This window comes from Colossoma macropomum, unplaced genomic scaffold (genome assembly GCF_904425465.1).
Source record: "Colossoma macropomum unplaced genomic scaffold, Colossoma_macropomum, whole genome shotgun sequence".
NCBI classification, from domain to species: Eukaryota; Metazoa; Chordata; class Actinopteri; order Characiformes; family Serrasalmidae; genus Colossoma; species Colossoma macropomum.
Window position 1 is genome coordinate 31262063 of NW_023494802.1, and position 15334 is coordinate 31277396.

The 15334-nt window shown below is 40.6% G+C and overlaps 1 protein-coding gene across 1 annotated transcript in view; it reads left to right on the forward strand.

The window, feature by feature from the left end:
- si:dkey-65j6.2 (pleckstrin homology domain-containing family G member 4B) overlaps positions 1–12140 on the forward strand; it is a 35988-nt gene extending 23848 nt beyond the window's left edge. The window contains exons 14-23 of the mRNA XM_036592154.1: positions 43–1019; positions 2495–2744; positions 3125–3208; positions 4342–4566; positions 5083–5253; positions 6118–6295; positions 6839–6955; positions 8107–8361; positions 9070–9260; positions 11579–12140. Of these exons, the coding sequence (XP_036448047.1) occupies positions 43–1019; positions 2495–2744; positions 3125–3208; positions 4342–4566; positions 5083–5253; positions 6118–6295; positions 6839–6955; positions 8107–8361; positions 9070–9260; positions 11579–11602 (2472 nt within the window). The 3' untranslated portion in view covers positions 11603–12140. The remainder of the gene's footprint in view (positions 1–42; positions 1020–2494; positions 2745–3124; positions 3209–4341; positions 4567–5082; positions 5254–6117; positions 6296–6838; positions 6956–8106; positions 8362–9069; positions 9261–11578) is intronic.
- The last annotated feature ends 3194 nt before the right edge of the window (positions 12141–15334 follow it).

Here is a 15334-nt window from a genome sequence, read left to right on the forward strand (position 1 = left end):
TTGTTAGTTTTTGTGTGATACATTTCATTTTTATATTCACAGGCAACTGAAGTGGCAGAGGAATGCTCACAACAGCTGGAGCAGGAACGACTGCAGTGCATGACACAGCAGGAAAAACAGACAATCCTTCAGAGATGCCATGAGAAAATGAGTGAGTTCTCCCCTGAATGTTTTCAGGAAGCAAAAGCCCAGGCCTGCTCTCTGCAGATCTCCAGAGCAATACAAGTGTGGAACATGGCTTGGGTAAAGTGTCAGGAAGTCAGCCGGCAACTGGAGCAGTGCCTCCAGGATCTGGAGCAAGCCCAGCATCCCTCTGCACCACATGGTTGGAATAGTGATGGAATAGAAACAACCAATGCTGAAGTTTCATTTGACGAAACTTCAGTGCCTCTTCCACAGGTTGAGTTGCGCAGGAACCCACTAGATCACTCTGAGGTCAAGCTCTGCCGAGACCGAGACAGCATCCACGGCACGGTGAGCTGCTTCAATATCAATTTCAGGCAATCCCGGAAAGGTCGCAAAGGGTCCAGACTGGCTCCGGCTGCAGACCAGGATCCTACCGACTACATCAAAAACGCACCCAGAAGCACTTCCCATGATCGCAGGCAAAAACCAATTGAAGGCTCAAGCACAGTTGGTTGCCGGTGGTTCCCCTGGCAGCACAACTCAAGGAGGTACATTAGTGAGGACTTAGCTTCAGCCTCCAGCTCCCCCAAATCCCAAACCCTATCATCAACCGGTGGTGAACCCCAGGTCCCAGCACATGCCTCTGAATCTCAGATGCCAGATCCTACCTTGCCTGGAACCCAGACTACAGTGCCCACCTGCCCCCAGATCCAGCCCTCTTGCAGAGCTCTACAGGCTACTCAGGATTATCAGCGCTCCCATCCTGACAGTTTCTACCCAGAGAAATCGTACATTGAAGCAGGGCTCCATGGGCATATCTTCCACTCAGAGGAGGCTGTGAACTGGGACAGTGACGGAGCTTTGACTGGTGCTGGCACTGCTAGCAACACTATGTAAGACATGACACTGTAACATAATTATATCAGTTCATGTACATTAAATAGAGTTGATAGGACAAATATACACTATATGTACAGAAATATACGGACTCATGCTGGTCCAATACTTCCAAATTCAAAGGCCAGCTGGCCCAAAGTTTTATTACACACGTCTATAACCTAAGAATAGTTTCATTAGTCTGCATTGAAGTCCCTGTAGGTACTGAATAGTAAGCCTTTGTATGAAATAAACCTGGAATGTTAAGGGGCTAATAGGGAGTTTGGCCCCATTTGCCTTACTACCAGCCTCTATTCTTCTGGGCTTTAGACTAGATGTTGGAACATTGCTGTAAGAATTTGATGGCATTCAGCCACAAGAGCTTTAGCTAGGTCAGGTCCCAGCGCTGGCTTCTTAGGTCTGGCTCTTAAGCAGCACCCCACTTAAAGTCCACAAACTAGAAAGGTCATCTGCACACTTTTGAACATATAGTGTCTCTACACTAGATGTTTGAGGTGATGTAATGGTTTAGATAATTACCTTTTTAGGTTCAGTAAATTATGCATATAAAACAGTTATGAAAATAATAGTTAAAATGATGATAATAATAAATAAAAGTTGGAAATAAAACAGTGTTACAGTAGTAATTTTATAATGCTAAATGTTGCTGTAGCTATATTTCAGTAGTTTAATGACCGCACAGGAAGGCATGTAAGCATTAAATGTAAGCTTATTACTAGTCCTGCTGATTTGTATCACTTCTTCTTTGTCTTTCTTTCTGCTTAAAAGCTAACACTGATGTCAAACAGGTACTGCAGACTTCACATAAAGTAGAACCATATCACATTTACTTTGCATTTAATGGGCCTGTCATTTTTTAGATTTCTTGCTTATGTTAGAACTCAAACTCGATGCATACATGAAACTTTGAGACCCAATCCAGCCCAGTTGGTACTGCTAAATTTGAAACCCAAACCCGCTTACATGCACGCACATCAGAGATTTTATAGAGCTTTGCTTTGTTTTTATAGCTTCAGCTGAGCGACAAAACATCGGTACTTGATAACTGATGTTTTATACATTGATAATACACAAACACCTTTTTCTTAGCATATTTTTGTGGAATTGCTCATCGAACCTGGCCAAGAGTGGCATCCAGTCTCCTCTGATCAACTGTTAGCCCCGCTATGCCAAAGTTCCTCTTGCTACTGCTACAGAAAAACAAACTTTGGGCGAGCTTAACAAGCAAGAAGAAGAGGAACTCTGGAGCTATTCCGAACATAGCTGTAGACTATAATGTTAGTAGAGAGTGTTATGTGGCCCCACATTTCAATTCTTGCATAACAAATTACCTTCATAGTTATGACTGTATAATTTATAGAACTTTATAACAACTTTATAACTGAGTAAGGGGTCAATAACCATCCATCTGTAATCATTTTCTCCTGTATGTGTGGAACAGTACATGCTAAACTCCGGTTCTCTCTGGCAGAAAGTTGCAGCGTATCATGGAGGAGCTGTTGTTGACGGAACTGGACTACGTGCGCTCTCTGGGTTACATCCTGACTCATTACGTCCCCCTGCTGGCCAGGCCAGACATTCCTCCAGACCTGAGAGGCCAACGTGGAAGGATCTTTGGGAACCTGGAGAAACTGTATGACTTCCATCGCCAGTACTTTCTGCAGGAACTGGAGGCGTGCCGGACAGAGCCGCTAAGGGTGGGCCGCTGCTTCCTCAGACATGTGAGTTATTCGCGGCCTCTTCCACGTCGCCAATAAGCATCTCTGTTACAGCCCTGCTGCATGTTCTGTGCAGTAATGCTGAACATGATATTGCAGCACGTCTCCTCTATGATTACACAAAAGAATGCAATTAATCACAATGAATTATTTTAATCGTTTGAAAGTGGATAGGTTTTTATGGCTTTTTTTTTGCCATATCCATATAAAAGTCAGTAATTAACTGTTTTTTGGCAAGAGCAATACATTATTTAAACTTTGTCCATTTGGCACCAATCTAATGTAATGGTTTGATAAGCACAGTGAGAGCTGAAGAGAACTTGACCTTTAACATGCTTGTACACTAAAGTTATGTTGTTCTTGGTTCACTCTTTTCTATGCAGAGAGAGAGTTTTGGACTATATGCTCTTTACAGCAAGAACAAGCCCCAATCAGATGCTCTGATCCAGCAGCACAAGTTCTTCAAGGTGGGGACATATTGGCCAGAAATGGCTTCGTTACACAGAGTCATACACATTATTTTAAGCCGCTTAGCCTTGTGGGGAGGCTGGGGAAGCTGGAGCCTATTCCAGCAGTCATTGGGCGGAAGGCAGGAAACACCCTGGGCAGGTTGCCAGTCCATCGCAGAGCGGACACACAGACATATACATTCACGCACACACACTCACACCGAGGGGCAATTTAGAGTGTCCAGTTGGCCTGACTGCATGTTTTTGGACTGTGGGAAAAAACCGGTGCACCCGGAGGAACCTTCTTGCTGTGAGGCGACAGAGCTACCCACTGCACCACCGTGCTGCCCACACACACTCATACAGTTGCATGCAAAAGCCAAATTACCTATGTTTTGTGTGTGGAACAAAGGTAGAAATGCCGTTTTTCAGCAAATTTATTGCACAATTTCTATTTATTTGCTGAGCTGAACAGATAAAAAAATACAGCATAACATATAAAATGTGCCGTGACTTTTGCACAGGCCACATTTTATGCTTTATTATTTTTCCACTACATTAATTTTAGCAAACAGACAGTAACAGTGCATTACAATGTGCTGAAATGTGTTCTCTGTAAAGGATGTGTTCACTTAATTACACTTAGAAAACCAACAGGATATATCATTTCACCAAGGGTGCCTAAACTTTTGCATAAGACTGTACACACATACCTAAAATAACCCTACATAGAAATCTGTACTAATCTGTCTGTACTAATCTGTTATCTCTTTCTCCCTTGGGCATGAATTCATTTATCAGGCAGATATAATTTAACAGTGATGACTGGCTGATAAGAACGCTAATCGCTAGCAGTTACATGATTATAGTGTGTAAGTCGGACTGAAGTGGAGTAAAATCATGGTTTACACGCTCATGAGAGGCGAATTGAAGAGTTTAAGTGAATCAGTTGGAAATGCACTGTATATAATTACTCACTCTGTGGTTTGGTGTTTCCTCGATGCTAACATGCTCTATTATTTTCATTCAAATATTAATAAAACCCACTATTTGTCCTAAAGCAATGACCAAAACATCCCACTAGGACCACAGATGTACAGAATAAGACCAGATAAAGTAGCTCTTCTCCCCTCCTGGTCTTCTCCATGCAGTGTAAGCAGCTGGAGCTGAGGGACAGTATGGATTTGTCCTCGTATCTGCTGAAGCCTGTGCAGAGGATCAGTAAGTACAGCCTGCTGCTGCAGGAGATGCTGGGGGAGTGTGGACCGCAGCAGGTTTCAGAGCGCCAGGAGATACAGGCCGCTGCAGAGGTCATCCGCTTTCAGCTACGCCATGGCAACGACCTGCTCACCATGGACGCCATCCGAGACTGTGATGTGAGTCTGATACGTTCAAATACTCTGAAATTCCATGTCGTTTCCTCATGTTTTTTAGTTGGAAGTAGAAATTCCAGTTTCTAATCTACTTGATTGAATGTTTTAGTCTGAGAGGGTGTGGTCTATACATCTATACTCCTTTCAACCAGAAAAGGTCCTTATGAACTATGGGGGGTGCATAGTATGCAGAGAAACAGATGGACTACAGTCTGTAATTGTAGAACTACAAAGTGCACCTATATAGTAAGTGGAGCTGATAAAATGGACAGTGAGCATAGAAACAAGGAGGTGGTCTTAATGTTATGCCTGATCAATGTATATATTGCCATATATCAGATTTTCCCATGGGTTTAATCATTGAATGGCTTAGAAAGAATTCAGCATTCTATTGGTAACATCCATATACTCAATGGTATCAGTTTTAGACAACACTATGCAACCGTTTAAGCCAAAGTAGTCAGCAGTATTATGTTGAGCCGACTCTGATAAGTTAATTCTCCTCCTTTCTCTGTTCAGGTGAACTTAAAGGAGCAAGGCCAGTTAATTCGGCAGGACGGGTTTTGTGTGATGTTCCGTAAGAAAAGAGCTTTGCGTCGAGTGTTCCTGTTTCAGGACCTCATTCTCTTCACCAAGGCGAAGAAAACCCTCCGTGGAGATGACGTATATGTCTACAAACAGTCTTTCAAGGTGCGTTTCTGTAGCTTCTGAACATTGTGAGCTAGATTTAAACACACTGAGTAAACACAAATAAAGTGCAATAATAATAAAACACACAATAGATCACAATTAGAGAAGTTTTATTAATAAATCCCCTATGAATGTCTGCCTACCACAGATTAGCAGTCATTTGTTTCACAATCTTCTGGGCGCATGTGCACATCCATTTTTCCTTCATTTTATTCCCTCACATATCTGGCATGGCTATTAGAGCTGGGCCTTTACTTCTGGCCAGAAAAGTCAAAACTACAACAAGGCTAATTTCTGCTAGCACCACTATGGGATTTCTCGTTGTATGTTAGCACTATGCTCTTGCTAGTGCACATGAACCTTTTTTGGCTGCTTTAGATTCAACACAGACATTTGAATTAAACACAAAGATCTGAAAGACATTTAATAGATTTCATTTAAAGCTTGAAACAGACCTATATTTTACCTTGTAACAGTTTTACAGTCTCAGTAAAGACTCCTGACATAGAGCTGCTGCCACTGTTTTCCATTTCTAACAACTGACTGAAACCTTATGTTCAGTCATATTCACTTACTGACACTTCCTAGTTACGCTGGTAGCTAATCTAATGAGTAAGGCCTTCTGTTCAGCTCCTGAAGTCCTTGGCTCAATCTAACTAGATACAGCAGAAAAAAATCCTGATTTTCCATTGGCCCTTTCATCAATGTAGCCCTTTTTGTTTGCAACCCAGAGTTTAAATGCAACATTTATTATGATTTTATATATATATATATATATATATATATATATATATACATATATATATTAAAAGCCCTAATGGGTTCCCTGCTGATGTTTGCTCATTTGTTTGATTTGAAACACAGACATGTGATATAGGCCTGACCCACAGCTGTGGGGACAGTGGCCTGTGCTTTGAGATTTGGTTCAGAAGGAGGAGAGCACAGGACACCTACATCCTTCAGGCTGAGAGGCGGGACATCAAACAGGCCTGGACTGCAGACCTGGAGCAGATACTGTGGGAACAAGCCCTGAAGAACAGAGGTGAGTTCCAAAGTCTGGAACCAAATTTCAATAACATAAATCGATTTTTGTTGCAGATAAATGCAAAAAATGATGTGATAAATGATGCTGTAGATCTACCTAGAGGAGCCACACATCAACAGGAGAGCCACATTTCCAGCAAATGAACAAAGCTCTACTTATTTAGAAGATCTGTCTGCTGATTCATATCTCACAGCATACAGCAGATCCCTAAATTGCAGCCAGATCAAAGTGATGCCACCCAAACTGATGTAGTCTTTAGTATCAGGTGCAGCAGCAAGCAGTAGCACCCTGCACAGAGTTTAGTTTCACTTTTTTGTTTTAAAAAGTAGTGGCCTTAGAGCAGAATGAAGATTGGTTGGTGGGTTAACGCCCCAGTCAATGACATCCCCGTCACAGGGCTTGTGCTCTTGCTAATGTCATAGTCTGTGATCGAATGCTGAATTTTGCTGTAGATGGTTTTGAAACCTTACCTTAAACATCACAGGATGGAAGTCAATTTCCGTTTCAGTGTCTGTAAGACTGGCATTTGATTTTGTACAGAGTTGCGGAGACAGGAGCGTGTGTTCATGGGAGTGGGCAGTAAAGCCTATGTGGACATCCAGTCCAGCGAGGGAGCCATTCACAACAGAGCCGTCACCTGTTTTTTGCCAGGAAGAGGTAACAATCAGCCACATGCCACATTTTTAACAGGACTTTTAAACATAGATAAAGCCTTTAAAATGTACTTATTTATCCATCTATACATGTCAGCTGACCGCTCCCTTAACTCGGGTCAGTTTTTTTTTAAATTCAGTACTTTTGTGATTCAGACTGAATTACTTCAGTAATGCCAAGTATCAAAAATTCCCTGTTTTTCAAAACCAGCTTTCAGTGCCTAAGTAGTCAGTTCTATCAGCGTGTATGAGCCAATAAGCATGCTTGCTCCAAAAACTAGACTGCTGATTGGCTGTCTAAAGTACCTCTCATATGCATATTCCTGAATGTCATCACTTCCTGATTAGTCTGCAGTTCATTGCAGTAAGTGAATATACTCACTTCCAGCATTTAAAGGGGAATTCCACCAATGTTTCAAAATGTCCCAAAATGTTTCAGAATGTTTCAAAATAATTCAATGGTTGAAATGTAACAAAGTCATTCCAAGTGGTTTGGTGTGAAATAGTTAATTGTTGAGAAACTTACTGACTTAGATTTCTTTACAGTGGTGGTGTTGGGAACCAGGGGTCATGATGTCTACAACACAAATATTACCATTTCATTTACTATCCAAAACCACCAGTGAAGTCTTCTGAGTTTACTTACACTATATGGACAAAAGTATTGGGACATTCCTCTTAATCTTTGAATTCAGGTGTTCCTTTCAGTCCAGTTGCTACAGGTGATTAAAATAAAGCACGTAGCCATGCAGTCTGCCTTTACAAACATTTGTGAAAGAACTGGTTGTTCTAAAGAGCTCACTGAATTTGAACGTGGTACTGCAATAGGATGCCACCATTGCAACAAGTCAGTTCGCAAAACTTTTGAGACGTCTGGTACCTATCACCACCACTGTGAGCAACTCGGACTCTGTATGTTTCTCTAGAATGGAGAATTTGACACCAAACCACTTTGAATGAATTTATTTATGTCTTAACCATTTAATTATGTACAATTTTTTCAAAATGGAATTCCCCTTTAAGCCACACCCACATTATGTTATGAATATTTAAAAGAATGTATAAAAAAAAAGCAATTTACATTCTCACAGAAATCGAAGGGTTATGAAAAATGCTGACTGGTCATCAACTATTAACTAAATGCCTCTTTTACAGAAATCGAAGGATTGCTAAACACACCGAATGTGGTATCCAGCCATCAAAAAGACGTGGCCCTGCCCAGGCCTGAATCCATCAGCTCTGGCAGCAATGCATCGACCTCAGGCAGCCAGTCGTCTTCCTCTTCTGGACGAGGCTCCTTGTCACCCAGCAGTTTCCATGGAAACCAGGTTCATGGCAGCAACCACAGATTATACTTAACTTCTGAAACCCTGAGTGGAGATGACCATCAGAGCCAGTGCCATCTGACCGGTGTGTTTAACGTCTTCATTAAAACATTTAACTTCTTTATACACAAAGATAACACTGAACTTAATAAAATGGTTAAGATGTAAATGAATTCATTCAGTGTGATTTGATGTGAAACGCTCTGTTCTAGAGAAATTTACTGAGTCAGAATCGTTCACAGTGGTGATGATGGGAACCAGACGTCTGAAGAGTTTAATGACTCTAAAAGCTCCTCACAGAAAGACATTACATGAAATGGTTATGAATGCACTGTCTGATGCCTGAGATATTGTTTTACGATAGTTTTGAGACGTTTTGGCCTAAAACGTATTTTTGAAATCCATTCATGGTGGAATGTTGTAAGTAAAAAAGTCCTCTAAGAAAACTTTAGATTTACTGTTATTTTACCATCATCAACATTACATATAAAAACTCAGAGGACATGTGTGGGTTCACTGGTGATTTTGGATAGTAAACAAAATACCTATGTTTGTGTTGTAGACATGGTGACCCCTGGTTCCTATCACCACTACTGTAAAGAAATCACAGTCACTACGTTTCTCTACAAAGAACCATTTCACACCAAACAACTCTGAATGACTTTGTTTACATCTCAACCACTGAATTATACAGATTTTTTAAAAATGAGTGGAATTCCCCTTTAATGTGCATCTCTCTCTCTCTCTCTCTCTCTCTCTCTCTCTCTCTCTCTCTCTCTCTCTCTCTCTGCAGACAGTCCTGAATCTTCAGGAGAGTGTGTGTGTGTGAGTAGCTGCTCAGAACCTTACTGCACATCTTTAAACACTGCCGTTACCCAGGAGGCACCACCTGCGGGCCACCTGAAGCAAAGATCGCCTACAATGTCCAGAAAAAAGCCCTCAGTACTGACCAACCCACAGCCCCCTACTCACGGCTTCCGACAGGTCAGAAAACAGTCATATTCACTGCATAATAATGCTGGTGTTTGATCTGATGCTCTAATTTGTAGTATAATAATGATATGTAGTGTAATAGTTTTATCAATCATGGACAGTTAGTTACTGTTTAAACTTTACACCAGTAAGTTGTGAAATTTGTTAAAGTGAGTTTTGTTAATGTGGTTTGTATAGTGTAGTGGGTAACACTGGGGTGTCTCGGTTGCCTTCCCTGAGCAAGAACACTGCGCTATACCCACTACAGTCTTGGTCAAGACTCTTAACACTGCATTCACCTGCGTCTGTAATATGACTAAATTAAAAGTCACTCCAGATAAAAGCGTCTGCTTAATGTTGGAAATGTAAACGTTGAATAAAAAGTGATACTATAGTTGTTAAAAGGCCCTCATGTTTGATTTCTTAGGCATATAATTATATAAACAAAAGTAATTATTTGATTATAATGATATATTTAGGCATCTGAGAAAATTATATGGAAATAATGTAAAGAAAACAATGTAAAGTGTTTTATCTGTGCAGTAAGCATTCATTGGTTTGGGGGTAACATGAGGATACCATAAAATAATATTTCTAAGGAATGAGAAAGAAATGGAGGAAAGATTAAAAAAGCAAGGAAGGAATTATAGAAAAAATAAAGATATGAAGGAAAGAAGTCAAAGAGAGGAAGGAATTACAGGAAAAGAAGGCATCTGTAGAGTGAAGTTCAGAGAGCTTAAAGTTCAAAACAGTGTTGATGTCAACTGCTTTAATTATAAAGATCATGAGTGGGAAAGTAGAAGCGATGAAGAAAGAGAAGTGATGAAATAAAAGTGATGAATAATGGAGGTGTGGTAATGAAAGAAAGAAGAAATAAAAGAATGATAAAGTGTGAGAAAGAGAGGTGAGGTGTCTAAAGGTCATTAAAAGGCTTAAAGAGAGATCAGTGTGCAGTGGACGATACTTTAACCCTTGTGTGGTGTTGATGTGTGTGTTCCTCAGTGGGCTGGTGGACCCACCACATCATTGTTTTTTTAGATCAATACAGCCAAAACAGTTTATGTAATACCAGATGTTTAAAATGTCACAAGTGTCCAGCGTAGGGTTCTCCTTTAGCTGGACCAATGCAGGCATCTGCGACAGCAGTGGTGCCAAGAATGTTGCCAGTGGAAGGATTGCTGGCATTGTATTGTATTTTCAGACCAGCGTCAGTTTCCTGGACCATGATGGACAAATCTGTGTATAGAGACACCACAGTGAAAGGCTAATAAGGCAGCTCTATCGCATCTGTCAATCATATTGCTGGTACCTTGACCATCCAGCAATACATCACAATGGTGTTGGAGCCTGAGGTGGTTCCTTATCTACAGAGGTTCATTGGTGCCATATTCCAGCAGGACAATGCTTGACCACATGTGGCACGAAACGTCTTACAGTTCCTAGAAAACCACCAAGCTCTGCATACTTTGTTAGCCCCCTTTTACCCTGTTCTTCAGTGGTCAGTACCCCCATGGACCCTCACAGAGCAGGTACTATTTGGGTGGTGGATCATTCTCAGCACTGCAGTAACACTGATGTGGTGGTGGTGTGTTCGTGTGTGTTGTGCTGGTCTGAGTGGATCAGACACAGCGGTGCTGTGTTTTTAAACACCTCAGTGTCACTGCTGGACTGAGAATAGTCCACCAACCAAAAATATCCAACCAACGGCGTCCTGTGGGCAGCGTCCTGTGACCACTGATGAAGGACTAGAGGATGACCAACACAAACTGTGCAGCAGCAGATGAGCTATCGTCTCTGACTTTACATCTACAAGGTGGACCAACAAGGTAGGAGTGTCTAATAGAGTGGACAGTGAGTGGACACAGTGTTTAAAAACTCCAGCAGCACTTCTGTGCCTGATCCACTCATACCAGCACAGCACACACTAACACACCACCACCACATCAGTGTTACTGAGAATGATCCACCACCCAAATAGTACCTGCTCTGTGGGGGTCCATGGGGGTCCTGACCACTGAAGAACAGGGTAAAAGGGGGCTAACCAAGTATGCAGAGAAACAATGGACTACAGTCTGTAACTGTAGAACTACAAAGTGCACCTATTTAGTAAGTGGAGCTGATAAAATGGACAATGAGCACAGAAACAAGGAGGTGGTCATAATGTTATGCCTGATCAGTGTATATCACTTTGATATCTTTCTTGGTGTTGAAGTTTTAATGGCCAACAGTTTATTTATGTTTATTTGCATTTATTCTAATATTGTATTGTGTTTCATGTGTCAGAAATATGGCCAGCAGAAGTGACATGATCTTCTTCTTGTTTTTATCAGGTCCACAAACAGCTCACCCAGTAGACGGATCCCAAAGAACCTTTGTGAGCCAACATGAAAGTGAACGGTGACAGAACGTCCATTTCATGACCATGACGTTTCCAGGGAATGAGTAATAGACGTCATCTACACGAGAAATAACTAAACTCAAATGGGGGGAAGAGATAAGACTGATTAACAGAGAACCTACAGCTCACATTGACACAGCGAAAGCCTGAATGAATCATAGTTCCAGTGCAGTTATAGTAAAACTGCGTGGCCCCTGAGGACCTCAGCGCTGACACAGCATTATACTTTGTGTGAGAACAGGAGTGTGAAAGTGTCTCAGATCTTTTTGGAGTCTCTAAATAATAAATGAAGACGTGTCACCTGATGACAGTGTCACATGCCTTGTTTAAATGTTTAAGCTTTGTTATTGTGTATTGATTTTCTAAAGGGCAGCCTGTATATGCAAGTGTTTTATATTTTTTAATCTATACTTCTTGAACACGTAATGTAGTACAGTTTTTTCTACAGCTATCATAATTTCTATACCCTGTTCAGCACTTTTTTAATGCATGTGTGAAATTGAATTGGTCACTGTGCTGTTTATTTATTTAACCAAGTGTAATGTAATGTTAAAAAAATAAAAGGCTATTGTGTAATTGAGGGGTTTTCTTTCTTCATATGGCTGTTGTCGGAAGAAAACCTTATATCTCCATTTTTTTGTCAGTTTTTTTCAGTTTTTGACATAATTTGAAAACGCCTGTTACTCTTTACATTGTGTGTAAATTTCATGATGAATGGACCAAAAGAAATGACCCAAAACGACTTGGAGAAAAGTCTGGTTCCCTTGACTTACATTCAGTCAAGTAGTTTTTTCCTTCTCCTGTAAAGTTACCATTTTGGAGATACGTGGTTTTCTTCCGACAACAGTGATGTACATCAAATCATTGTGTTCGTAAACATAAAGGATGACCATACTTCCAGGTGGATAATGCATGTCCAGTTAGCATGGAAGTAGCTCAATTTATGACAATTTAGAGTAAATACAAACATAACAGATAAAACCTTGGCAATAATAGTAAAATGATGTTGTGTTTGAGGCTGTAATGTCAAATATACTCAAGTATGTAATGGATTTTACGTTTTTCCCATTGTCTGGTTTTCAAAAGCAGGTAAAGCTGCTATAAATCGTAGGGCTGGGCAATAAGACAATCCATAGTTATTGTGATAAATTTTGTCACGATAAACAAATTTGTGTCATCTGGTTATCGTACTTGTAGACCACTGACCAATTGCATATTTCATTATAGATAGACCAAAATGAGTCCTGTTTAACTGGATTTGGTGTGCAAAATAATAAACAAAATCGTGTTCACAGTTTTGATTGTATTTTTTTTAAATCTAGCAATACAGGTTCTTTTTTCCCTGTTTCAACTGATCAGATGTCTGACAAAATAAATATCATGTATCGTGAAAATTTCTTGAAGCACTGCGATATATTTTTACCATATTGCCCACTTTGAATAAATAGTATTCTAGCATGTTCGAGAAATGTTCTACATGTTTATTCTACTTATTTTTTCTACTGCAGTTGTTCTCTTTTTATGCCTGTACAACAGGAAAAAACTGTCAGTCGGAGCTCGAAAGCGAGAGAGTGCAGACCTGAGCTAATGCTAGAGCTAGCTGTTTGCCTAAAGCCTTGCTTTTTTCTGTATGGCGTGGCTGAGGCCGACTGCAGCCGTTTGACAAAGCACAGCGACTTGTATGTAAGTTGTATGTCCTCTTTCATAGTGGTAAATGCTACAGTATTACTCCCACTGAGGGATTTTCTCCAGCCTATGTCAGGCCAGTGTAAGCCCACTGTCTAACACTGGTTGCCAACCAATGTCAGGCCAATGTAGGCCTGCCGGCCAAAACAGCATTGACCCAATGTGATTTGCTTACATTATGCCAACGTACTGAGTCTTTGCTATCTTGGTTAAATAACACTGTACTACAACAAGATCCTGTTGTAACAGTGCAGTGTTACCTGCATTATCCACCTGGAATTAAGTTATTTGCTGTTATGACCCAGAGGCAGAGCCATGAAAAAGTATTCACTCCCTCACTGTAAAGAGAAGTCAGCTCAACTTAAAATTATCACTGATAATGCAGCTTTTTTTTCAGATTCCACCCAACTCAAACTTCTTAGCTGCATCAAAAGTTCTCCCAACTTTCTTTTTATTGTTCTACATCTTAGTTAGGTAAACATAATAGAACTTGTGTTTTCTACTCAGTCTCCCCACAAGCTGGGGCTCTTTCAGATAGCCCCATCAGACATTTTCTCCTCTTGGGCTTCCAGATATGGACAGCTGTGGCTTTGGAGGGTTTCAAACTCAAAAACTCCTGATGTTGGAATGAATAATTAGACAGTTTCACTAAATGTTATAAAGCTGCTTTATAAAATATATATATATATTTTGGTGTTGTGTTCCTAAGTGGTCCAGTTCACTAAGCCACCACCCCGACAGGAGATTGTAAGAACTATGTGAACCCCAGAAATGCTACAACCATCCGTAAGTAAACACCAAAGAGGAAAAACGTCTGATAGGCTTGCAAAATGGAAAGAGTTCCAGCTAGTCAGGAAATTAAACAGAACAAATTCTTAAAGAGGATGTATGACTCAACCAAGATGTTAGAGTTGGGTGAGCTCTGGTGCCCTCAAGTTCATGAAGTTCATAAAAAAAGCCATGTAATCAGTTACCTTAAGTTGAGATTACTTCATTTTTAACAGTGTCTTCAAACAATATATAGTATAAAAGACAACCTGAGTAAACACAAAAAAATACATTTCATTCACAGCTAGCCCTTTGTGAAAAAGTAATTGCCCCCATAGTTACTCAGTCAATCAATTAACTAAATTTAATTGATTGTTGGGATCTACTAAACTAGACACACCCAGGCTTGATAACTGCCTCATCCAGGAAGTCATAGAAGAACCCAGACGAACATCTAAAGAACTGCAGGCCTCACTTCAATCAAAGGCAGTGTTCATAATTCTGCCATTAGGCAAAAACCTAGTAAACCTGCTGGCCCAGAGGCTCGTCTCACGTTGGACAAAAAAATGCCAAAAACCTTAATGACCCCCCAGGCATTTTGGAATAATGTTCTTTGGACTGATGAGTCAAAAATAGGACTTTTAGGAAGACATGGAAAACATGATGGTGGTAGTGTGATGCTGTACAGATGCGTTTGCTGCGTAGGACCTGGGCGACTTGCTGTAATTGACAGGAACATAAATTCTGCTCTTTACCAGAAAATCCTGAAGGAGATTGTCTGACCTGAAGCTCATGGGCAGTTCTTGCTGAGTGGGCCAAAATTCCTCCACAGTGATGTGAACGACCAATCACCAGTTATTCGCATTTGCTCGCAGATGTTGCTGCTAAACATGGCACAGCCAGTTCGAAAGTTTAAGATAGCAATTACTTTGGGTGATATTGAAGTCAGAATTGTTCTCACTGGTGGTGATAAGAACCAAGATCTGAATAGTCTAATGCCTCTAAAAGCTCCCTCACAGAAAGCCAAGACACTGTTTATTTCAGGTTTGGGCCTGAAATTATTTTAAAATTCATTCTTGGTGGAGAGGTACATGTAGGGTGTTTAAAGGCAAAATAATCTCCCCCAAAAATTACTTTTTCAGATGTGCCACTATTTTACATCAACATCAGATATAAAAAATACCTCAGTAGACACATGTAAGTTATTTTGCACTGTAAATAAAATGTCTATATC